This window comes from Coenobita brevimanus, chromosome 20, assembly GCF_032717465.1.
Source record: "Coenobita brevimanus isolate Jiangsu-jjx chromosome 20, ASM3271746v2, whole genome shotgun sequence".
Classification (NCBI taxonomy): domain Eukaryota; kingdom Metazoa; phylum Arthropoda; class Malacostraca; order Decapoda; family Coenobitidae; genus Coenobita; species Coenobita brevimanus.
In genome coordinates, this window is record NC_136973.1 from 8031612 (window position 1) to 8057000 (window position 25389).

The 25389-nt window shown below is 41.6% G+C and overlaps 1 protein-coding gene across 1 annotated transcript in view; it reads right to left on the reverse strand.

Moving 5' to 3' along the window:
• Nucleotides 1–9709: 9709 nt before the first annotated feature.
• LOC145391972 (mitogen-activated protein kinase kinase kinase 4-like) overlaps nucleotides 9710–25389 on the reverse strand; it is a 503013-nt gene continuing 487333 nt past the window's right edge. Inside the window, exons 25-29 of the mRNA XM_080266482.1 lie at nucleotides 22842–23010; nucleotides 21957–22079; nucleotides 21653–21753; nucleotides 20272–20451; nucleotides 9710–9796 (exon numbers count right to left, since the gene is read on the reverse strand). Of these exons, the coding sequence (XP_080122608.1) occupies nucleotides 9710–9796; nucleotides 20272–20451; nucleotides 21653–21753; nucleotides 21957–22079; nucleotides 22842–23010 (660 nt within the window). The remainder of the gene's footprint in view (nucleotides 9797–20271; nucleotides 20452–21652; nucleotides 21754–21956; nucleotides 22080–22841; nucleotides 23011–25389) is intronic.

Below are 25389 nucleotides of genomic sequence, written 5' to 3' on the forward strand. Positions count from 1 at the left end.
CACAACTGCCAAGTTTACAATTCAGGTTCCCATATGAGTCGCAGATGCACACAGGCACTTACATCATGGTCTGCTGTACTGTACAGTATTAGCATCCATGGGCTTAGTCCATAATGTTTGCCTGGTCAACATAGGGAGGTCCATATACTATGCCCACACTGTCTTTTGCAGGATGGTTTAGTGGTTACAACACCGCAGCTGGAGTGATGGTCTTGTATTGGTTCAAGCCCCCAAGAGATAGCTGAAGGTTAATCAACCTTGTGAAGTCACCAGGGGGAAAGAAGGAAGGAATAATGAAGAACTAGCACCAAGCCATAATATGGCTATATGGCACAAAGGTTGAAGGAGGCGGGAATAATAATTATATTGATAAAAAAAGCAGTAAAATTGTGATAATATTGGAAACAGAAATAATGGGCGAGTCACCTAGGAAACCGGTAAGTTGTCGCAGCCGATGACGTGAGGAAAGGAAAGGAAAGGGAAAGCTAAGAGACGGTGTTGGAGTGTAGACAAGCAATTACAAAAAAGATGACAGATAGTTATAGGGAAGTTACAATGTGAACAGACAGGCTAAGGAACATGGGTCACTAAATGACCATGAGGGAGGAGTGTGTATAGCCGAAGCAAAGACAAGCAACAATAGTCTTCCATCGATGACTGGGATGGGGTGATGTATGCCAAAGAAGAACTGAGGATTTAATATTATAGAGTTTGTTGTAAACATGCAGGTTCCATGAGAATTGCCAGCATTCACGGAAGAGATGGGTCAGAAGAGGGAAACAATCAGAGGCAGGAATGGGATGGAGAGACAACCTTGAGGAGGGAGTAGCAGAATGTGACTGCGAGTCGGATTCATTACTTGTACTCCTGACATGGCTAGGGACCCAGGAGATGCAAATTGACTTTTTCTGAACAGCAAGACAGAACAGCCACTCCTAAATTTGGGTTATTAGAGAATGAGAAGATGGTGAAGTGTGCAAGGAAGTGAGGGCACTGAGACAATCGGAGAAGATAACAAAGGTGGAGGAAGAGAACCTAAGAAGAGGCTTCAAAGCAAAAAGAACTGCACAGGGTTCTGCAATGAGAATACTTGCAACAAAAGGATGGGTACTCTGGAAGATGTCAGGGAACACAACAGCAAACCCAACACCATGGCAAGATTTGGAGCTGTCAGGAAATATATGCATGGCGGAAGCATAAGAGGAAAGGTGAAGTCAACAGATTGAAGAACAGAGGGGGCATGAATGGAGAACGGATGATGGAGTTGGGACAGCAAGTGAAAAGAGTGTTGGAGAATGCCGAGAGGACAGTAACTTATTACTGTAGCAGGAAATCGAAGGAGACGCCTAGAAACTAACAGCGAGAAGAGAACAATGATAAGAGAGGGGGGGAATGCCTTATTCAACACAAAGTCTTGCAATAGGAGTTGACCAAAAGACACTAACTGCTAAACAAAGACTAATATGATGAACAGAATCTAGCTCTGAGAAGGTGCAAGTGCAGGCAGGAGAATAGACATGGCAACCATAATCAAGTTTAGAAGGAATAAATGCAGAGTAAAGATGGAGATATGTGACATGATCAGCAGCCCGTGAATGATGAGACGGCATTTGCAGCAAACAAAGACGATAAAGTGTAGAAGACTTTAGGAAAGAAACTTGAGCATTCCAATTAATCGGGAGTCAAAAATGAGGCCAAGAAAAGTGGTAGAGGAATGGTAGGGAGGAGAGATGTTATACAGATAAAGAGAAGGCTGTGGTATGGTTTGTGAATGAGTAAATGTTACTGCACAGGACTCACAGGTAGAAAAATGAACACAATGAGCAGCAGCCCAAGTGGAGGCAGCATCAGTGGTGGACTCAAGAAGGGACAAGGCAGGTCCGAATCTGCAGTGTAAATAGCAAAATCATTGACACAAAGAGGCCGAAACAGAAGGGAGTAGAGAAGTGACAATGCCATTAATAGTTATAAGAAAAAGGGTAATACTAAGGACGCAGCCTTGGGGGACACCAAGCTGGAGAAAGGCACGAGAATCTGAAGAAAAACACCTATGTTACCATGCAGACAAATGGAATGAAGATAATGAAGAATATGATACCTCCATGCAGTATTGCTGGCCTTTTCTTTATTTAAAAAAAAAAAAAAAAAAAAAAAAAAAAAAGACTAAAAAGCAGAGCAGATAAGATATTCGAATCTAAGGAGAGGATCTAAGGTGCTACATGCTTTGTGATATCCAAACTGTAAAGGGGAAAGATGACAATGGGATTCGAGGTACCACGGGAGTTGATGACCATCCACTGAATATAAACAAGTAGCCAGGGCTACGGGATGGTAATCTTGAGGACTGTGACCAGATTTACCAGGCTTAAGAAATGGGAGGATGATCACTATATGCCAGTGAGGAGGAGAAAAACCTTCAGTCCAAATTTTATTATAGAAGGCCAAGAGAAAGGATGTGGCTTGTGGGGAGAAATATTTTAACACAGTGTAATGAACACCATCAAGCCCTTCACTTGTATTTTTACAGGATTTCAGTGAAGATGCCAATTAATGAAAAAATGAGGGAGTGTTAAGAACTCTCTCAGCTGATAAAAAATTTGGTACAGATTCAGCATCAGATTTAAGGCGTTGATCAGATGGAGGGATAGAGTGGAGAGGTATATGAGAGAGGGGGTGTGGACTTGAAGGAGGGCAGTGAAATGGCGGGGGACAGGGCAACATGGAGGCAATTTGATTGTGGCCACCCCTTAGGGAATTGAGGTATCTGGCTATAGACAGATAAATAGACAGATAGATAGACAGATAGATAGATAGACAGATAGATAGATAGACAGACAAATAGACTGACAAAAAATCTGGAGACTAGAGAGAGATGAGACCCACTATTATTAAGGCTAAATAATACCCAAAGCATCTGCAACTAAGGAAGAATTAGCCACGGATCGGCCATCGATATTAAGAACCGGAGCTTGGGGTTGGATATGGTTGCCTGATATTTTATGAAGTCAGGACCAAACTGCCACAACAGGTGTATTTTCAGAGATAGAAGAAACACAGTCCCTCCACCTAGAATGTCTAGCCTGACGGATCGTATGACGGAGGGCAGTGGAAGTTTGATGTAATATGAGAAGACTATGAATCCTATCAAGTGCAGACTGTTTACGACGAAAACTTTTCCAGGCGGCATGTTTCACACAGAGGGCTTGCGAACAAATAGTCCACCAAGGAACACTTTTGGCAGTAGGTGGTCATGTATAATGGGGAATGGCGATAAGAGCAGCACTTAAAACCAGGACAAGGAAGAAGGACAACATATCTTGTGGAGACAAAAAAGAGGAAGGAGTAAGAGGGGAGACTGTAAGGGAAGAAAATGCCTCCCAGTCAGTAGCACGGAAATGCCAATGAGGGAGATAAGGAACAAGACAGTACGAGGCAAGAGAGAGTTTGACTGCGGAATGACCACTAAAAAGATTGTCTTTTAAGACCAGCCAATGAAAATTGAGAGAAATTAAAGGTAACCAAAAAGGGTCAGATCCATGCAAGAGGGGGAACAAGCACAGAATTCAAAGTGAGTAGGGGTGCCAGTGTTAAAGACGAAGAGATCTTGAAAAGAAAGAAACACATCCTTTAGAGGTGATCACAATGTCACTCCAAAGGCAATGCCAGCAACAGAAGCCACTATGAACAAGAATTGGAGAAGGAAGGGAGGGACGCCACCAGGAGCAGTAAGCAGGTTGCTATCCTTAAATGAATTGGATTACAGTAGTTTAGCCTCAGAACCCAAGACCTCAAATGGGGGAAAATGGGATTGGCCATTATCATTTACTTTTTTTCCCTTTGCTGGGATGACTCAGTTGAGTACATTAATGGCTCCCTTGCACCATATTTTACTTCCCATAACCTTTTTCATGAATTATAGTGCCGGCTTTTCACAACCACTGACTGCGTAGTTGATCAGTAGAGGAGGTGCTTGTTACCATGTATAAAGTGAGTTTTACGCCAGGTACCCCATTTTTGGATAAGGGCTAAGGCGTTGCCCCTGGGTAGAGGACTTTGGTTTGAAGTGTGTAGCATTTTATGGCCAGATGCCCTTCCTGATGTCTACCAATGACCCTTGGGCGGATTCGATCCTCCGACCCTTCGGTCAGAGCGGAGCGCTCTAACCCACTGAGCCACAGGAAGAGTTGAAAGGAAGGATGGGACTGGAGTGTATTGGTGTTGTGATGAGGAGGGGTAGACTGAGATTGTTTGGGAATGTGGAGTGGATGGAGGATGACAACTGGGTGTGGAAAGTGAGAAGTGTGAATGTTGGGGATAGGGCTATGAGAAGCAGACCGAAAAAGACCTGGGACGAGGTCAAAGTGTGGGACTTCAGGGATTTGGAACTGAATAGTGATGCTGCCAGAGTTACAACAGCATGGACAGCTGCCAATTGGTGACCAAGGCTGACGCATGCAGGCGCACCGAAGGTTTTAGAAACAATACGAACGATATGACGATGCTCCAGGATATCAAAACTTTTTCCATAAACTTGGTGCTGTTAACTGTGTGTCTGGCAAACCAATTCTATATACATTAGAGTGGCTGTATAACTGTATGTACTGGAGAGTTAACCCCCTCAATCTGGTGTTTTTTTTCATTTTTATCAGGTCACCATCCAATAATTTTACTGAGCTTGAGAGAGATCCCTAGTTGTGATGGGATTAACCCTCAAATGCCAGGCGATTTATACCGTGCGCCACAGCATGCCCTTTCTCCCTGCATGGGAACTGTTCCCAAAATAGCATGTTTTCAAACCTTAGTATCTCGGAAACTCAAGCAGTTGGGGAAACAAGTTAAAGACCACATTACTCAACAACTCTTCTTCTTGTGAATGAAAGTATCCCCAGGTCTGTAGATCATCGCACTGATGAGTAAGGATGTGAGGAAGAGAACTAATTTGTAGCGTGAGAGGTAGGATGTGTTCATGTGTGTGCTTGCGGCCCCGAATATTTGCTCTCAACATGATAACTTCTCCATTACTAGATAAAGTACATACAGTGGCATCCAAGGCACACCCTTTGGCACTATCACTGAGCCCTTTCCACACTTGTGTTGAATAATTACAGCACATCTCGCAATCAACGGCCTTGGTAATTTATGCATCGTATATCTAATGTGATTCACCAATACATATGAAACCACCATGGGAATCAATTTACCATCAGTACCATCCTGGCCTATTTCTCTGTCCCACCTAAGGATGGGGTGAGGCAGGATCCAGAATACAAAGAGAATGCATGAATGATAAAGGTCTATCAACAGCAGAATCAGTTTTTATACATCATGTAAAAAGAAATTTTATGAACATTTTGATATTGCATTTGATCCTAAAATTTCACTACCTGCATATTATAGGGAGGAACATTTTCATGAAAAGCTGAAAATCACAGGTATACAGTATACTGCTAACTGCGAACTGTTCTGACTGGTGGACTTCCCACTGGTAAACAAAAGCACCTGCCATTAACCAAGAAAAAAAAAATGAATAAACAAATAAACTTGGCACAACAATGCCAGTGTAGGGGGGTTGGCCACTGGAAGCCTAGAACTGAATCAGAACAAAGAGCAATTTAGTTTATCACAAAATTTAAAACAAACCTATGGTCCATTTCTCAGTTGGGTGACATCCACATCCTATAAAATATACCACATATGGCTTGAAATGATATTAACAGGATCATTACATACACATTACTGTACCTAAATTGTGGATTACATCTCACCACCATCATCATGACCTTTTTCCCCACCTACACCCATGGATGGGGTGATGTATATACTACAGTGTGTGCTATAAATGTGTACTTGTGTTATGTTCTCATTAACAATGACATTACTATATATTAGGTACAAATTTATCTGCTCCTATTGGTTGTTACAGAATAAAACACATACATCAGGGGTCCATCTTTAAAAGGAGGCCAAATCAAAGAGTGGGCTACTTTCATACTGTATAAGTATACTCATTAAGTGAAAATAAAATACCAGTGACATCTTTCACTGATTTACTCTGGCTACCTCTAGATGATCATATATATATATATATATATATATATATATATATATATTTAAAACTAGGGACACCTTGTTATGAAGAGGTTTAAATATATAACCCTGGAGGTTGAAGGTCTCTTTGAAATTGAATAAAATCATTTAAAGTTAGCAAATGTAAAATATAAGAGAGGTCCTGTGAGTGAAGTGGTTACAGTACCTGAAAGACACAAGAGGAGGACCTGAAGGCATCAAGTTACGACTCCCCAGCACCACACCCTGTCCAACACGGGTCAGTATTTCATTCACCAGTAACCTGTACCCCCTTCACTTTGATGGTGTATTTTTTAGTTTTTTTTGCTATTATCAGACAGTTTCATATGGTTTATGAGACTTTTGGAAACGAAGGAGTTAGAAACGTCCTTCATTAACCCATTCATCAATGCAGTGCTCTCCTATGCTGGATATCATCTGGAAGCACGAAGAATAAGATACAAATTATTACATCAGCTTGAAGAGGTAAAACAATGCCTTACATGCTCTTTGCTTCTTCCTGTTCAGTACTGTACTGCTACATTATTATGGATCATTTCTTCAACCCTGAGGAAGACAATGTTTCCTTGTGAATGAAATAAAGGTCAGACTGTGGTACTCTGTCCCCTGCTACGCACATTATATCCAAAGTCTTCAAGCTGCATCTGCTCCTTAAGTCATATGTTCATCAGCTTAACAAGTTTTCTAGAACCTCTTCCTCACCTGTTTAATTCCACATATGGAACATTAATATTTTCATGTTTTGTATATATATATATATATATATAAAAACTATGTCCATACTACAAAGATATATGCAGCATAAAAATGCAATATGCAAAATAAACTACTTAGAAAAAGGTGTTAGAAAGCCTTAAAACTGAACAAGAACACTCATCCTGAATCACTGAAGGATCACAGTGACTTGGGTGCCTGGTTCACAGAAAGTGGTTATCAAGGCTGCCCATGATTCAGTGTCACCCTCTCAGTGCATATCTTTCAGACAGAACCATTAATGTAAAGTAATTAGCCTCTTTATAAGTTATTCCTGCTATTTCCAGACCAATTAAAGCAGCTCAGGATACATTCTCTGAAATGAAGGGGTCACATATAGCTTTTCTTTAACCCCCTTCACTACCAGGGTGTTCACCTAAGCTAAATGAAATCATCTGGTAGAGGCAAGAATAAAACAGACTTGACATTCTCAAGCTGCAGAAGCAAAAACATAATCAATGTTAATAATATACAAACTTGAACTGTGCATTTCATCCTTAAAGATCATGTTTTCAAAGCTGTGAACTGTACAAAAAACAAAATCTTTAATAAAGTGAATAACTAAACTACATCTGCTGCAACATAACTACTGTATAAATAACACTCTCACAGCAAGGAAAATAATGTAGTACCAACACTGGAACACTATAAGAGATGCCACAATACTGCATAGGCCAAAGTAAGTGCATCTCAAACACTTCACTATCACGATGTACATATCGTATTATTCTTGCTACTTTCATAAGTTTTTATCAAGCTTTGCTCTAACACTTATGAAGTCCAATTTGGCTTTCATTAATATCTTCAGTGCTACAGATCCTTTCTGGCAAAATATAACACTGTGACAAGCAAAAATAAACTACAGATGACACCCACAGGTTGAAGGTGTTATTGCTCTTGGGATAACCTCATAATTATTTTATGGAGATGCTGCTGGCACAGTCTGGAGGCAGAATGACTATGTATCCTGGTACACTGCTAAGCGCACACTACCTCAATGAGTTGTATGCTGGACAAGATTTATGGTTACCACTCAAGAGCATGGCACCACAAAAATGGGATCAGTATTTGACATAAATCAACCAGAACTTTCCAAGAAAATAGAGTACACGGCACTTGGGCACTTCCAAACCTGAAGCAAAAATTTGCTTATCACCCAATTTTCCCTGAAACCATTTACAAATACTACAAAGTACAGTACTAGTAAGCATAACTGCATAACGTTAGTAATGCCACTTTCATGAAAATGTTGCTGTCGCTGGATAAGATATATCTGTAATGAGTTCACACTACAAATTTCACAAATACTGTACCTGCAACCAGTTAGGGATCAGCAGGACAATGTATGATAAAGAGAGTACATAACACTTAAAATGGATATAGTGAATATGATGTATAATATACCATACACAAATGCCTCTGAATACTTGTCATGCTTTAGTTATGTACCACATGTAATAAAGTACACTACCTTTGAACAATAATTTTTTCTAAATACATACTTGATAATTACACATTTTAATAAAATAAGTAAATAAAATTATATATATATATATATATATATATATATATATATATATATATATATATAATATATATTATATATATATATATATATATATATATATATATATATATATATATATATATATATATATATATCATCCGGACCTCCTTTCCCACCCAAGGACAGGATATATATTAATCATGCAGAATGCAGTTTCATATGTAATAATTTTTGTGACCTTTTAATATAATTGTAAAATCACTATATTATGCACAGAACTAATAATCATGAACACATAAGTAATATTGTCTCCAGGTTATATATTTATCTAAAAAATAAATTCCAGTATGTTTATAAGACGGAGGCAGGATGAAGTGGATAAAAGTAAAATGAAGAGAACAAAGTGAGAAAATCAGGTGTGGTTGTATTCAAACAGAGGAACTTAAAGATATAGTAAATGGTAAATTAATATTCGAAAGATGCACACTAATTGTAAAGGGACTGGCTACAGAAAATTACATAGGAAATACTGAGTGGGTAGAGAACATGGTATAAAGTGCTACTGGTCAAACCAGTAAATAGATCAAAAAGTATTATCTGCCGGTGCAAGTGAAGAATAATTACCAGAAGGCATCATCAAGCACAAATACACATAATAACAATAGATAAATAAAATAAAAAATAAGTTAAAAAGCTGTATATTGACCTGGTATGGTATATCTTCAACAGCTGCCATAGCAAGATGGAATAATGACATTCATCTTATTTCTGTAACTCAAAAATGTCCTGATTCAAGGGAACCTGCATATCCTGTGACAATACTATTACAACATTCTTCCAAATAATATAAAATAATATACCATTAGCCATTTTCAAATAATGGATACATAACCCCTTCATTAAGAGATGTTTTAATTTCACTGTGGCTAGCAACATATTATTTTTTATTCAACTTAACAGTGACTTTTTAATGAAACCATTATTAGATATGGGAACTCTTTCACTACAAGACAGTCTTTCATATGCAGAATAAAATAATATAGAGCCATCAAGGATAAATCTGTGAAGGGTAAATCACTATACCAGTATATAAAAAGATGGGTGATGTACAGCTACCTAATATTCCCTAAGCTGAGCAAGACTTCCATTTATATCTTCATCATCCTGATCTTTCTTCCCACCTGAGGATGAGGTGAGGTAGGATCCAGGGGACTGATAAAGTACAAAAGTCAGAGAACTATCAACAATATGCACAGTGAAATGGGCCAGACACTCATTCACATCTCATTCAAGCCCTCAGAATCCTGGCTCCGCTTCCACTTACAGATTACCAAAATAATGTGTTTATATATGTGTGGTGACTCATGAATGAGACAGCAGTTTCATGTAAGGCACAACTGGTGAATGGGAGAAGAGTGGCAAGGAAGTACAATCTTCACCCGTATCAACCTGGAAAAAAAATAGTTAAAGATAATCAACGGATGCAGACAGGATGGTTATTTAAAAAAAAAAAAAAAAAAAAAAAAAAAAAAAAAAAATCTATGTAATATATATGTGGTCTGTTCAGAAAGTTACCAACCTTAGGCTCTAAAAAATAAAGAGCTAACCTGTTGAGCTACAACATTAATCCCTCTCAAAGTAGGCCCCTTCTGACTTGACACACGTAGCCCAGCATTCTTTCCACTGCCTGAAACATTTGTCAAAGTCGGTTTTTGGTATCTCCTGCAGGTGCTTCATTGCATTTGTCATGATCTCTTCTCTTATCTCGAATCAGGAACCCTTCAGTGAAGTTTTGCGCTTGGGGAATAACCAAATGTCACATGGAGCCATGTCAGGTGAGGAGGAAACCTGCTGGACCTGCGTGATGTTGTGCTTGGCAAGAAATTCCTGAATCAGTTCAGAAGAATGGGCAGGGGTGTTGTCATGGTGCAGCTTCCAACTTGTCGCTTTCCAAGGGTCTGGTCTCTTCCGTCAATCTGCATCACGAAGGCAACAGATAACGTTGAGGTAGTAAGGTTTGTCGACAGTCTGACCTTATGGTGCGTATTTGTGAGGCACAACACCATGGTAATTGAGAAAAACTGTCAACAAGCATTTCATCTTCGAGCTGCTGCTAACTTGTTGTGCTTGTTTTGGCTGAGGCGACCCTACAGGCTTCCACTGGGACGACTGCTTTGGTTTCTGGGTCATACCAGTACAGCCAGGTCTCATCTCCTGTGATAACAGTCTTCAGAAAATCTGGGTCACAATTTGCATACTCCAACAAGTCTTGAGCAAAGTTCATCTGAGTGAAGAAATCATGACGAACGCGACAGAGCCCCTGCAGGAGATACCGAAAACCTATTTTGAAAAATGTTTCAAAAAGTGGAAAGAACACTGGGCTACGTGTGTCCAGTCAGAAGGGGCCTACTGTGAGAGAGGTTAGTGTTCTAGCTCAACAGGTTAGCTATTAGTTTTTTTAGAGCCTAAGGTCAGACTCTTCCTGAACAGAACTTGTATACACAATATATACATATATACATATATATATATATATATATATATATATATATATATATATATATATATATATATATATCCATCCATCATCCAATCCTACATTGCCCCATGAGGAGCACAGGAGCCCAGGGCTAGGCAGTTGGTCCCGACATTTAAGATGAGAGTGACCAGCCTCACTCATCCCTGAGTGGCATTAAATGAGCAATCAACCCCAACCACCCCTTGGATATAAACCTTCACTGGCTCAATCCGACTGGAGCGCAATAATTACCCGCTAAACCACCAGGCGCCAAAATTTGGTTATATGGTTACCACCCAGCGTAGTAAATGGTTTCCTGGTGCACAGGAAACCATTTGGCTTGTCACTCAGTGTTGAGTCACCCACAGGCTGAAGGAAGTGGAAAGAATGAAGGAATGAAAGACAGAAAAGGGAGTGTAAAGTCACCTGTAGGCATCAGGACAAGGAAAGAATGAAGGAAAGAAAGACAGAAGAGAATGGAAGGAAAGAAGGATGGAGAGGAAAGGGCAGACACCCAAGAGCAGCAGTACATCGAGTGAGTGGATGGTGAGCGTCCCCACCTACCACAAATTATATATATATATATATATATAATTTTTGTTTTTGAAGGCTCCAACATGCTTGCATGCATTGGCCTTGGTCACCTAATGAAGGCTCTCCATGTTGCTCATTCTCAGGCAGCTTCCTTATTTAGTCCCTTAACCTTGAGGTCACACTCAGTGACCTTGTCCCACGTCTTTTTTGGCCTACCTCTCATTATCCTACCCCAAACATTAATGCTTTTGACTTTCTGCACCCAATTATCATCCCCCATCCTTTCCACATGCCCAAACCATCTCGATTTACCTCTCCTCATCATGACACCAAGACACTCCAGTCCCATCTTACCTCCCAACTCTTCCATCATAAACCTGGCCCCCCCCCCCCCAGGCCTTGCACTCAAGGATGCACTGCACATCTACCTAATCATTGCCATTTCTGTATGTCTGAGCCTGCGAATATCCTCGTCCTTTACTGTCCAGGTCTCACTACCATACAACATTACACTCCTAATGCATGCTGCATACAAAGATCCCTTAGCACAGAGGGACGGCCCTCTCAATGCCAGGAAAGGCAACAGCTCCCTGAACTTCTTCCAACCACTCCTCACTCTAGCCACCTCCAGGACATGACATGTCTCCAAAATAATAAAACTCTTCCACACACTCAAGAGACTCACCAGCAAGTTCAATCCTTTTTCCCCTGACAGTATCCACATGCTCTCCCTGACACACTGCACACATGAAATCAGCATTAACTCACAGTCTACCCCTAATACTACTGCATCTCTTATGCACCCACTTATCACAAACACTGCACAAGTTGCAATTATTGTACTTCCCACGCCCTTGATGCCATCACTTTTATTTTATCTGCATTTACTCTTCAGCCCTTGTGTCCCATATCATCTCTCCTTTTCCTAAATCTTTCCTCCGCCTCCCTTTCATTCTCTGCACCAACACCAAATCATCAGCATACATCATCTTCCACAGGAGCCCATTTCTGAAGTCACGTGAGAGGGCTTCAAATACCATGATAAACAACAAGGGGCTCAAGACTGATCACTGATGCACACCGACATCCACAGAAAACTCATCACTCAAATCTCCATTTACCCTTACCCACATGCATGGCCATAATGACCCTAACCTGCCACTCCTCAAGCCAAGCTTTCTCACTGGCCACCTCACCACCTCTCTAGGGACTTTGTCAAAGGCCTTCTCCAAATCAACAGAAAGAAAATACATTCCTTTTTCTTTCATATATATTTTTGCTGAAGCTGTCAAACAATGAATATGGGCATCAGTGGTCCCTCTGCTTGGCATAAACCCAAACTGCATCTCATCAAAATTCACTCTTTCTCTAATCATACCTTCTAAAACTTTCTCAATTACCTTCATTAACTGGTCCAAAAGCTTTATGCCTCTATAATTTCCTCTGTCCAGGGTATCACCCCTTCCCCTTGTATACATTTCAATTACACTCTTCATACATACACTTTATATATATATATATATATATACATACAGTGCTCGTCAGAAGTATCGAGCGCCCTGCGTCCCTCCTAAGAAACAAACCTTTCAACATTGAAAAAACATATAAATAATGCATTTTATTTACCTTTAGTGCTTCGTAGGGTAGCCTTTACGCTTCTTCACGGACCTGAGACGTCTTGGAAGTGAAAGGGCGAGGCTCCTGAGGTGCTGGAGGGGTATTTTGTCCCAGGAGTCACGAATGGTGGCTTCCAGCTTAGGCAGAGAGCTCACGTCCTTCCCTTGGAGACTCTTCTTTACGAGGTACCAGAGGTTTTCAATCGGGTTGAGGTCTGGGCTATTTCCTGGCCAGTCTTTCATGAATGATACCTCGCAGTCACGAAGCCAATTGGTGACCGATTTGGCCCTGTGAGCAGGTGCACCGTCCTGCTGAAACACTCGTGCACCTGTTAGCTCGAAGGAGTCTGGTAAATGATCACACAGAAGCTCCAGGTAAACATCCTGATTCACTCTTAGGTTCTTGGGAAGCACAACAAGCTTCCCCAGACCCTTCCCTGAGAAACATCCCCATACCATGAGTGAATCAGGATGTTTAACTGTGCTTTCTACATACCGTGGGTCAAGTGGGTCACTACCTTTGCGTCGGTACACACGTGCTCCTCTCTTACAGGTGACACTAAACGTTGCCTCATCAGACCACAACACTGACATCCATTGCTCCTCACTCCAATTAAGGTATTTGTTAGCAAAGGCAAGCCTATGAAGTCGCTGGCTGCTAGAGAGAAGTGGCTTTTTTACAGGCCTGTGATTTGTGTAACCAAGTTCATGGACCCTACAAGACACTGTTCTCACAGACACCTCATCAAACACTTCCGGGTTGCTCTCCTTTATTTTCCTTGCACTCACATGAGGATTAAACTCCACTGCACATTTTAAAATATTAACAGACCTTGGGGAAGTTTTCCTAAGCCTACCAGACCGTGGAGGGAACTTCACCACTGTTTTCCACTTGAAACCGGGCGCACCACCGACGCACTGTCGATCGAGCCACACCAACCAATTCACTAATTTCCTTTGTCTGGTGGCCTGCATCCTTTACAGCAATGATCTGGGATATGATTTCACTCAATAGTTCACGGGTAGGAGCCATAACAAAGTGACGAAACCCAAAACACTGCGGGACACTCGGTAAAAAATGGCGCAAAAAGAGAGGGAGACGCGGCGGAGTTCCTCTCTCTCAGGCAGCCCGTGGGCAACTGAGGCAGGAACCAACCAGCGCGTCGGAAGGCCTCAGGCTACCGTGACGTCATGCTAGTGCCGCAAACTTGTGGCTCAATTTTTACCCCCCAAAATGGGTGATTCTTTTTTGGCCATAAGCATTGCGCGCCCGGTGGTAGGCGCTCGATAATTTTGACGAGCACTGTATATACAGTACACATTGTATATACATATGTGGTGGATGGGGGCGCCCATCATCTACTCACTCAATGCAAAGATGCCATATGATCTCTACAATGAGCGACACGCCAAATGATTTCCTGTACCCAGGAAACCATTTACTACACTGGGTGGTAACCATATAACCGGGGTTTCTGGCAGAGTTGTCCCACAGATTCCCTTATCCAAAATCACTTAACCCCTTACCTGCGGGCCGTCATTACTGTGACGCACGTTACATCAGTGCCATACCACGGGGCGTCACTTTTGTGATTCAGGGATTTTTAAAATCACCCGGGCTTGCAAGTGTGATCTTGTATCATCTATCAGTACTGCCAGTGTGTAGCTATAGGCAGCGCTGCTAATACTGCTAGTATTCGCATCCCACCTCCCCTCCCTTACCCCCACCCCCACCTAGCTACAGCCAGGCCGTGCAACGCAACTCCCAGCCAGTTTTTTCCAATCGCTTTTTCTATTGAAATGTGCCCTATGCCCTATTCTCATACTAAAAAATATATGAAAAAGAAGGGAAAAGGCTAACTGATACTGCCATGGGTCATGAAGTAGCTAATTTATCACCTGGCAACACCCCACGTGCACTTCCCTGTTCATTACCTGCTGAAATGTCCCTTATGACCTACTCTCATACCAAAAAATATATAAAACAAAAGGGGAAACGCTATGTGATATTTCCATTGACCTGGAAGTAGCTAATTTATCGTGTATTGTCTAGATTTCCTGCTCTCCCCACTGGAGGCGCACGGCGTGGTCCAGCCATCCCTGCGGGTAAGGGGTTAATCATGGCAGTTGTTTCAGAGCCTCAGAGGACCCAATACCAGCCCAGGGCCCCAACCAAACGGGCAGATTCGCATGGCCATGTGGACTGTGAGAGGTGTGAATGAGGAGAGCAACAAGGTAGAGGTGGTGAATGTGTTCAACAGTGCGAGACATGCCGTGATGGCATTGCGTGAAACAGAGATGAAACAGTGTCAAGTGGAGGAGTGGGAGGGTGTAAAGTGTGTAAGGTTGGACATGAATGGGCGAGGAAGATGCAAGGAAGGAGTTGCTTTGTTGATGAATGAGGTGTAGCAGAGTGGAATGAGAGATCACAAATGTGTCAGCTCGAGGTGTAGGTATATCAAGTTCAAGTTTGAGAAGGTGAAAGTGGCAGTGATTGTAGCATATGCACCATGTGAGGGCAGGAGTGAGAGAGAAAGACAGGTTTTGGGATGAGCTGGATGAACTAGTGGGAGAAATGCCTAGGAGCTATAAAGTGATCGTAATGGGGGATATGATTGGAAGAGTAGGCACTGGTCCTGAGGATGACATAATGGGTTGTTATGGAGTACCAGGAGAAAATGATAATGGGAAGCAACTAAAGGATATGTGTCAGGAGAGGAGCTTGTGCATTTGTAACTCGTATTTCAAACACAAGGATGCACAAAAATATACTGTACATGGCAGGGGTGCACCCAGGGGGAGGGGCCACTGGGTCTGGGCCCCCCCCTTAGCTCTCTGGGTCCTTTAAAAATTTATATGTATTTACTTCAATAACAGGAAAACATATGTAAACTTCAGGAAACTGGCAAATGGGGCCCCCCCCTTAGAAAATTCCTAGGTGCACCCCTGCATGGTATAGAGAAAATGGGGATCGTGTTGAAAGAAGCCTGATTGACTAATTGCTCATAGAGAGGTCGATGATGGGAATGGTTGCTGATAAGAGGGCTGTGAGAGGATGATGTGGAGGACTGTCAGATCATATGGTTGTGGTATGCAAGATCAAGTTGAGAGGAGTGAGGTGGATCAGGAGAGAGAGGAGCAGTCAGGGAGAAAGACTGAAAGTTGAGAAGCTGAGGATCAAAGAAATGGCAGATGATTACAAGACAGAAGTAGAGGAGGAGTTAGAATCAGTGAATTTGAATGAAATGGATCTGGACAGCCTGTGGAATGCATATAGTGACTGCTTAGTTAGCAATGCTAAAGTGGTGTGTGGTGTGGCAAGAGTAACAACAAAGAAGAAATGCACAGCATGGTGGGATGAGGAGGTTAAGAGCAGTGGAGGAAAAGAGGAAGAAGTGGCTAAAGTGGTTACAGGACAGGGGTTAAGTTGAAATAAGAACTAAATATATTAAGAGCAAGAAGCACGTAAAGAGACTAGTGAAGAGGAAAAAGAAGGAGGTAAATGATGATCTAGGAAGAAAAATGAATGCAAACTACTCTGAAAATAGGAAGTTATTCTGGAAAGAGGTGTGGAAATGCAGAAGTGAAAGCGGAAAGAAATATGATGGTATGACGGATGTAGGTGGTAGATTATTAACCTATGGAGATGAAGTAAGGGCCACATAGAAAGAATATTTTGAAAGCCTGATGAATGGGAATAGAAAGAGCAGAGCAGCTGTAAACATGATTGGTTTTGGGGGTGTGCAGAGAAGGAATGCAGTGCCAGGAGATGTGACACATGCACAGGTGAAGAGTGCTGTGAAGCGGCTGGAAAATGGGAAAGCAGCTGTGGTTGATGAGGTGTATGCAGAGATACTTAAGTGTTGTCCAGCGAGTGGAATGAAGTGCTTGTTGGAGATATGTAAGAAGGCATGGATGAGTGAAACGGTGCCTGTAGAGTGGAAAAAGGCTGTGATTGTACCCCTGTACAAAAATAAAGGTGCGCAAAGTGAGTGCAAGAATTATCGTGGCATAAGTTTACTGAGTGTGGTAGGGAAGGTATATGGAAGAATTATTATAGAGAAAGTAAGAGAGATATCAGAAGTTCTAGTGAGTGATGAACAGGGTGGCTTTAGGAGTGATAAAAGATGTGCGGATCAAATATCTGAAGTGAGACAGATAGCAGAGAAAGCTTGTGAGAAGGACCATAAGGTGTTTATGGCATTCATGGATTTGGAAAAGTGGACAGAGAAGGATTGTGGAAGGTTTTGCACATGTACGGTGTAGATGGTAAGCTGCTAGGTGTCGTCAAGAGTTTTATGATGGTGGTGAAAAAAGTGTAAGGGTTAATGGGCATCTAAGTGTTCACGATCAGTGTGGGCGTGCGACAAGGTTGTGTTATGTTCCCATGGTTGTTCAATATAGATATGGATGGGGTGATGAGAGAAGTAAAAATACGAGTAATGGAGAGAGGGATGGCATTGGTAATGAATGGTGGTGGACAGAATATCTCAAATTTGTTGTATGCTGATGATGCAGTACTGCTTGCAAGTACCGGACAAGAACTTGGTATGTTACTGTACAGTTTTGTTGATGTCTGTGAGCATCGTGCCTTGACAGTAAATGTAGAAATGAGTAAAGTGATAGTTGTTGAGTGAGAAGGAGACTCCCAGTGCGATGCTACAGTGAATGGAGAGAGACTGGAATAGGTGAGAGAGTTCAGGTACCTGGATACAGTGATAGGAAAGAGAAGAAAATGTGCAAAAGAAGTTGAAAGTAGAGTGACACAAGGACAAAGAGTAGCTGGTGCAATGAAGGCCCTGATAAGAAACTGAGGCCTGAGTGTTGCAGCTGCACGAGGCTTACATGAAGGAGTGTTACTGCCATCTTTACCATATGGATGTGAGACTATGGTGTGGCATGAAAATGAAAAGTCAAGAGTAACAGCAGTGGAGATGGGACTGCTGAGGAATGTATGTGGAGTACAGAGGGAGGACAAGGTGCAAAATAATGTGATTCATGAAAGTTGTGGAGTGAGGAAGTTGGTGGACACCAGAACTGAAGAGAGTGTACTGAGATGGCGTGGTCATGTGGAGAGAATGGATAACAACAGAGTGGTAAAAATTTATATCTGAGTGATTTGAAGGATGGAGAAGGTTACGCAGGCCAAGGAGAAGGTGGAGGGATGTGGCGGATGAGTGTGTGAGGACGAGAGATTTGGATGTCAGTAAGGCCAGGGGACTGACAAGAAATCGAGCTGGCTGGAGGAATATTGTGAGAAGCGCATGATCAACGATTAGGTACCTTTTTTAACATGACAGCGTCTGGACTGACTCTATCAGATAAGTTTATGTGAAGCTACAGAACGTAGTGAATGTTTTTGGCATATCAGATACTGCCAGGATTCCGGAGGCTTGAATGATGAGCGAATGGTTGCATGGCCCACTGCACTGGGCAATTATGGACTGTCTGGACATAGCTACTCCTCATCCTGCCCTAGGATGGGAAAGGAGGTCCCAATGATGATGATGATGATGATATATTGGTTCATTTCAAGATGTTTAAATACAATATGCTTAAAAGACTGGAGGTCATATGCAAAAGGAAAAACAGTACACTTGAAAAGACAGTTTCTGAGCTGACCTATTGAGTATCAGTTAACTCTTGCATTAGAGACCTGGACAGAAATGGGGTGACAGTGCACTGCCAGAAGAGTACAATATGTCTGCCATTATTATGGAGAAACACAAGGAGACAGTTCAGAAAAGGAGTGACCACTAAAGCAACAACAGAAAAGAGACAAGATGCAATATTACTGTGGAGAAAGAGGATGCACAGAGCCAGCAAGATAAGGGGAGTTGATGGAGGAAGGAGGTGTAGTGAGCCAAGAAAGTGAATGGATATGGTACACGAGTGTGTGAGAAGGGAAGGTAAGGGAGATGATGAGGGAGAAACTGACAAGGTAGATATATATGGTAAATAACTAAGTGAGAAAAGGAGGTATGCATGTTAATAGGCTAGGGAACTAACAGGATGGATGGATAGGGTAAATGAGTGTGTGAGATGGTGAGGTATGGAAGTTGATGGGGCACGGGTACTGACAGGGGATCACATTGGTAGGATGAGGTACTGAGTGTGGGTGACAGGACTCATGAACTAGAGAGCAGCTTCATGTATGGAACAACTTGTGACTGACAGAACTGTGGTAGAGAAGTACAGTCTTCTCCTGTATTCACCTGGGGTAAAAATACACAAGTAATAGTTGGTCAGTAATAGAAATAGAGGTAAACACACAAACGAAGTCAAGAACAGACTGTCACAGGGAAGAAAGCTGGCTGATGATATGAAGGTCCTGATGCTCAACAAGGGCTCTTGAGTGCAGTGGCTACATAAGGGATGAATGACGATTTGTTACTGCCCATATTAACATGTGGGTGTGATACATGCTATAGGAGAGTGCTCAGTCACTAGCCCTGAAGCAGTACTATGTGAGCAATAAACTCCCAATCTATTATCCTGAAGGAATTTTTCTCTACAGTTCACTTATAATCTAATGCTGATTTGAACACAATACTCTGTACCACAGGTACTTTCACACCATCAACAGCTCACTGGTAGAGGCTAACTTACATGAAATCCATGCAATCACACACCATCAAGCTGATATGCTAAACTCCATATGGTAATTAATCGGTATACTGTGACGTGAGAATTTCCAGTCCACCACACGGCAGGCACACACTACATTCTGAGGTTGTCAGAAATTACGTTTTATATCATGATGATGTCACAAGTACACCTGTGTTCATTGGGTCAAATTTAGGGGCACTATCTTGCATAATTTACTCATTACTGATTTTTACACGATGTGACTCTGGGTGAGAGTTAACAATTATCATTCATTTTTGTTAGTTATCACTTTTATTGATATAATAGGAAAGAAGTTTAATCCATCCATCCATCATCCAATCTTACATTGCCCCATGAGGAGCATAGGAGCCTGGGGCTAGGAAGTTCGTCCCAACATTTAAGATGAGAAAGAAGTTTAATTCAAATATTATTATTCAAATTTTAGAGTCATTACATGATGTAGTACAGCTGTAGTGAACGAAAGAAATCCTCGGTTTAGGTTAAAAATCTTGTCTTTCATGATGAGGTTGCACTCTTTTCACCCCCTTTTTTATCATATGATGTGAGGTTAAATTAACAGGTAAATTGGCCTCATGTTATCTATGAGGCCAAAAAATGAAAAACAAATAAAACTGTGTGCAACATACCTTTACGAAAGTGTGGTCAAGAAGCTGAGCAACAGTGGCGCGGAGCTTGGGATCGTGGACGAAACAACTGGCCAGGAATTCGTGACCCTCTTCAGACAGGTGGCTGGGGATGGTGGGTGACTGACCCATGCCCACACGAAACATTATCTGGACACTGCTGTCGTATTCTGGCCACGGACGCTGCAACACAAATACTGTATTACACATGAAATCGCCATGTCTGAACTTCCCAGGCACTAGAGCATAAGTTCTCACTGACTCATGCCATTATGCCAAGAACACGGCCCTCTAACTCCCCACCTCCCTTCCTCTCTACCCCTTCTTGACACTCTCCCTCTTGCACTATTCCAATTCCTCCTCACCTAAATGCCTACACAAGGTCACAAGTTTTCCTAGCATCCATGAATTTAAATGCTATTTGGCATAATTCTGCAATGATTTTAAGGTTTATTTCTATTAACATTAGGTTGCTGAGATGATTTACAAGGGAAGGTAAAACTATAAATTGTAGCTTTGTGCAGTCATGAGTTTAGAAGACAGCTGGAAATCACATAAAGAGGTTATGCACATAGAAAGAACTACATTAATCCAATAACAGCAACTGATTCTTGGAACCAGTTACCAAGTGAAGCTGTATGATAAAAAAACATCCATTAAAAAAAAAGTTATTATAAATTAGTAACAGAAGTCAGGACATTAGAAGTGTGACTCAAACTTGTATACAAATACAATTAGGTAAGAACATCTTCAAACCATTTTCCATACACTCACAGTTCACCACCTTTCATTACCCTAATACAGTATTCGCAACTGGAAAGAAGAAATACATTATTGGTAGCGAAAAGATAAATAGTTTCATCACCAAAAAATGACTGAAAACCTGTTAGGTAGCTGTTAAAACAACTTTTTTTTTTTTTTTCCAGAACAGCTGCACTCCACTGTTATTTAATCCTATCCATTCTATGCACTCAACACACCTTACTCAACAGTCCCATTTTCACTGCTTGTATATAACTTTTTACACTCATGTCACACCCATACATTAGTGTGAGCACCAACACATCTTTGTGCAATCCTTGTGCTGCCTCTGTATTCACATCTCTGTTCAGTATCAAGATTGCATGAGGATAATATGAAGGTGTATTAGTGCCCACATTCATATGTGGGTGTGAGACTTTGGTGTGTTATGAATGCAGAGGAGATCCATAAATTCTTGACTATAAGTTTCACACTCATGACCTGGCAGGCAAAGGGAAGTATGCTAAGAACATAAATATAAGAGTTGGAGATGTGAAGATGGGACTGTTTAAGAATGTGGATAGAGTGCACAGAGTGGACAGTATAAGAAAAAACAGGTATATGATATACTATAATGACTTACTTTGCCTGTGGCCATCTCAATGACAACACATCCCAGTGACCAAACATCAGCAGCACGTCCATGCCCTTCATTAGACTTGAATACTTCTGGGGCCATGTATGCTGGTAAGGACAAAGTTTCAGTTATGTGTACTTCACAGATATTAATGATAAGTATTATTTCCAACAACTTGTTTGTTTCAACAGGATGTCCTTATACCAGTACTGTACTGAAAAGGTTTTCAACCTACAACCATCAGGTTTTACACCCTCTGAATATTTAACCTTTAACAGCGACAAACACTACAAAACAGGCTTTCTCTAACCATGTGTTCCAACAATTCCAGCTAGTTCTCCCACTTCTGTCTGGTGGCCTCTCAGTCGAACTGCACAGCCAAAGTCTCCCAGCTTTAGGATGTTCCCTTCTTCTGATAAGAAAATGTTGGCACCTGAAGAGAACACATTATCTTACTATGTGTGCATCAGATATTTATAAATTCCTATCAAGTATCATCCTAATCCTATTTTTCACTAATATGAGATGAGGTGGGTAGGATATAGAAAAGGAAATATGTGCTGTAAAAGAATAAGTACAAAAGTACTAGATGTGAAACCTTCAGGGTTCTTCAGCTTACCTACTTCATGTGGTATGGTGTGAGATTGAGATACCAGTAGTTGTTACATGGGGTGTAATGTGAGAGGATGGTGTGGTGTGGTGTGACTTTGCTAAAGTTGCTAACGTGTACTGAAGAGCAGCACTACACATCCAAAAATCGCTGGTGAGAAACAGAGTCACTCCCACAGATGGATCCACATCTAAAAATGACTGATTTTTAGAACCAATGTTTATGTCAGTAACACTGCTCACTCCTGAATCAACCTGTGTGTAACCCCTCAATCTCAACTTTTAAACTTTTATGTCCCTAAGTACTGGATAGCGATGATCATGATGAAAAGAGGTGTACTGGTGAATAACCCCTGATGCTTTCCTTCTCTGCATGATGTCAGTATCATGTAGAGTAAGAATGGCTTTATCAGTTGCCTTGTGTACTTGTGCAATAAGAGCTATTCAACGTTTTCCCCTACAGTTATTTCACTACCTTTAGGTGTGAAAAAGGATGGGGATGATGATGATGGTGGCAGGGATGGCAAGGATGATAGATGACATTGATAATGATGACTGCACCTGTGTGTGGGGCCATGAAGCTCACCTTTGATGTCCCTATGTACGATGCCACGATCATGTAGAGCAAGTATTGCTTCCATTAGCTGCCGTGTATACTTGCGCACCAGAATCTCTGGCAGGCCCGTCTCTGTGCTGATGGCTAAACTCTCCAGAGTTCCTTCATCACAGTACTCCATGAACATCAGCATCTCATCCTGGAAAACATACTGGTACAGACCACTGTGGACTCATACAGCTGAGTTCACAAATTCATGGTACAGTGGGCTGAACAATCAGTCTTTGCAGATATAAAGGAATGCTTATGTGATACAACATACTAATTACAGTAATCACTCCAATATCCGACGTAATAGACCATAGGTAGGTCCGGATATTGGTTCTGTCCGGATACTGGGCCCCAGCTTATGGACTTGTACTTATGGACCCTAACTCGGAGAAACACCTATACAACTCCCTCTGGACATGCATAGCACCTATTTAAGACCCAAATCACACCAATAAGGCACATAAATGACTGAAATAAATGCAAAAGAAACATAAAATGAGGGTTTAGAAGTAGGTTCATACAATAATAAACATGCTGGTGACTGGCTCCTGGACTGGTACTTATGGACCCTAACCTAGCCTAACTCAGAAAAACACCTTCCTACTGCACATGCATAGCTCCTAACACTCTATTCACACCAATAAAGGACATTAAAGAGTGAAATGAGGTAAGTATAGTATGGAAAAAAGTACAGCATGAAACATTCTTATGTCCGGATAGTGGGGATGTTCGGATATTGGGCGTCCGGATATTAGAGTGATTACTGTACTATGAACCCCTACACTGTAGCAGCCCTAAACATTTCTTATGTCTGTGGTGCGGGAAAACCAGTTTAAAAAATCGTGTTTTCATCATGTGTTTTGACCTACTTATACCTAACCAAACATGACAAAGTTTACACTCTACACTGGCAATCTGCGACCCACTCATCAAGCATAAGGATCCAGTAGGTGCAAAAAATGACTGAAAAGTTCACAATACAGTACAGCATTTCACGTGGCTCTTTCGGAATGTATGACGCAGCATACTGATCAGCATTTCCGGAATGCTATATGCACCTGAGGGGTTAAGTGGTTATTTCAGACCATTTGGCCAGTAGCAGTGGTAGTAGAAACAGTAGTAGTTGTAGCCCAAAAGTTATTTGAAATGTGAACCCAGAGGACAGCAGGCAGAAAGCTGTCCTTTGCAATCTGCTATCCTTCTTTCAGGGGATAGGAAGTAAGTTAAGGAATGCATATGTGACTGGAAGTGGTGTCGTCTCATTACAAGAGAAGAGAGAGGAGTGACATGATTGCAGTGTCCATGGCCATGATGGGAGTACACAAATTGACAGAAAAGATCCGTTTGTACGGATGGGGAGCAGCAAGAGGACATAGAAAACACTGAAAAAGTCAGTTGCTTGAAGGATATCAAGAAATACAGTTTTCCATAAAGATGCACTGACCTGTGGAACAGCCTGGACAGGCAGATCGTCCAGTCCAAAAACTTAAAAATGAATTTATGGCAAAGTCTGACTGGTTAAGACATGGTGATGAGACCCCACGACCGTAGCTTATTTCCTGTATATCACAATTAGGTAAATAAAACTAGGTAAATACATACGTGCCACTATGTAAAAGTGTCCCTCTCCAACATCATAGGTGGATGTACTATGACTTGCTGACATTCTTAACCTCTGATATCATATACACTGTACCACCCACTGTATTCACACATAACACATAAACAAAATATACAATACACACACAATATATATATGGTAATCCCTCAATTATCCGACATAATACAGCCATCAGTATGTTAGGATATGGACAATGTCCAGATATGGAACAACGGCATTCAGACCCTACCTACATGTGCCCCCTCCTAATTTTGGCTGTGTTCTACGGGCTTTTAGTTATACAGACATCAAAACACACATGGAAATATCCAATATAATGCTGGACAGTAAGAAAACAATGCATAAACAACAAAAATCCATTTAAAAAATCAATACAGAAGACAAAGGTTGCAAAAAGAATTTTAATGGCTACAGTACTGTACAGGTACTTACCACCCAGTGAACAACGGACAGGCGTCGTAACCTACAAGCCTTTATGGTAGCTGGTGTACAGTATAGTAATCCTGTTTGGTCTAGTGGCCAAAGTAATCAGTTAGCAAATGTCGGAAAACTCCTCCCCCTGCATCCGTTGGAGCTAGGTGATGAGTGGGGACAAACGGCAAGACGATGAAGGCCAGCCCACCTCAGGAGACTCCAAAGACAGCTGCAAGCTCACATCTAATGGCGACTCAACAGCTGTCAATGTGTTCAGTTGTGGATCCGAGAGTGAAGACAGGGGACAAGGTGGTGGTGGGGAGAACGGGCTTGCACGTGTCGGGGCGCCAGGCTTAATAAAGGAGTCGATCTCGGACTGACAGTAGGTGCAATGATTCTGACGAAGGATGACAGTGTCCCTGGCTGCCTGCAGATTCATCGGCACCAACTTCCTGTTGCAGTGTGGGTGCTTGGCACATTCAAGCACCTACT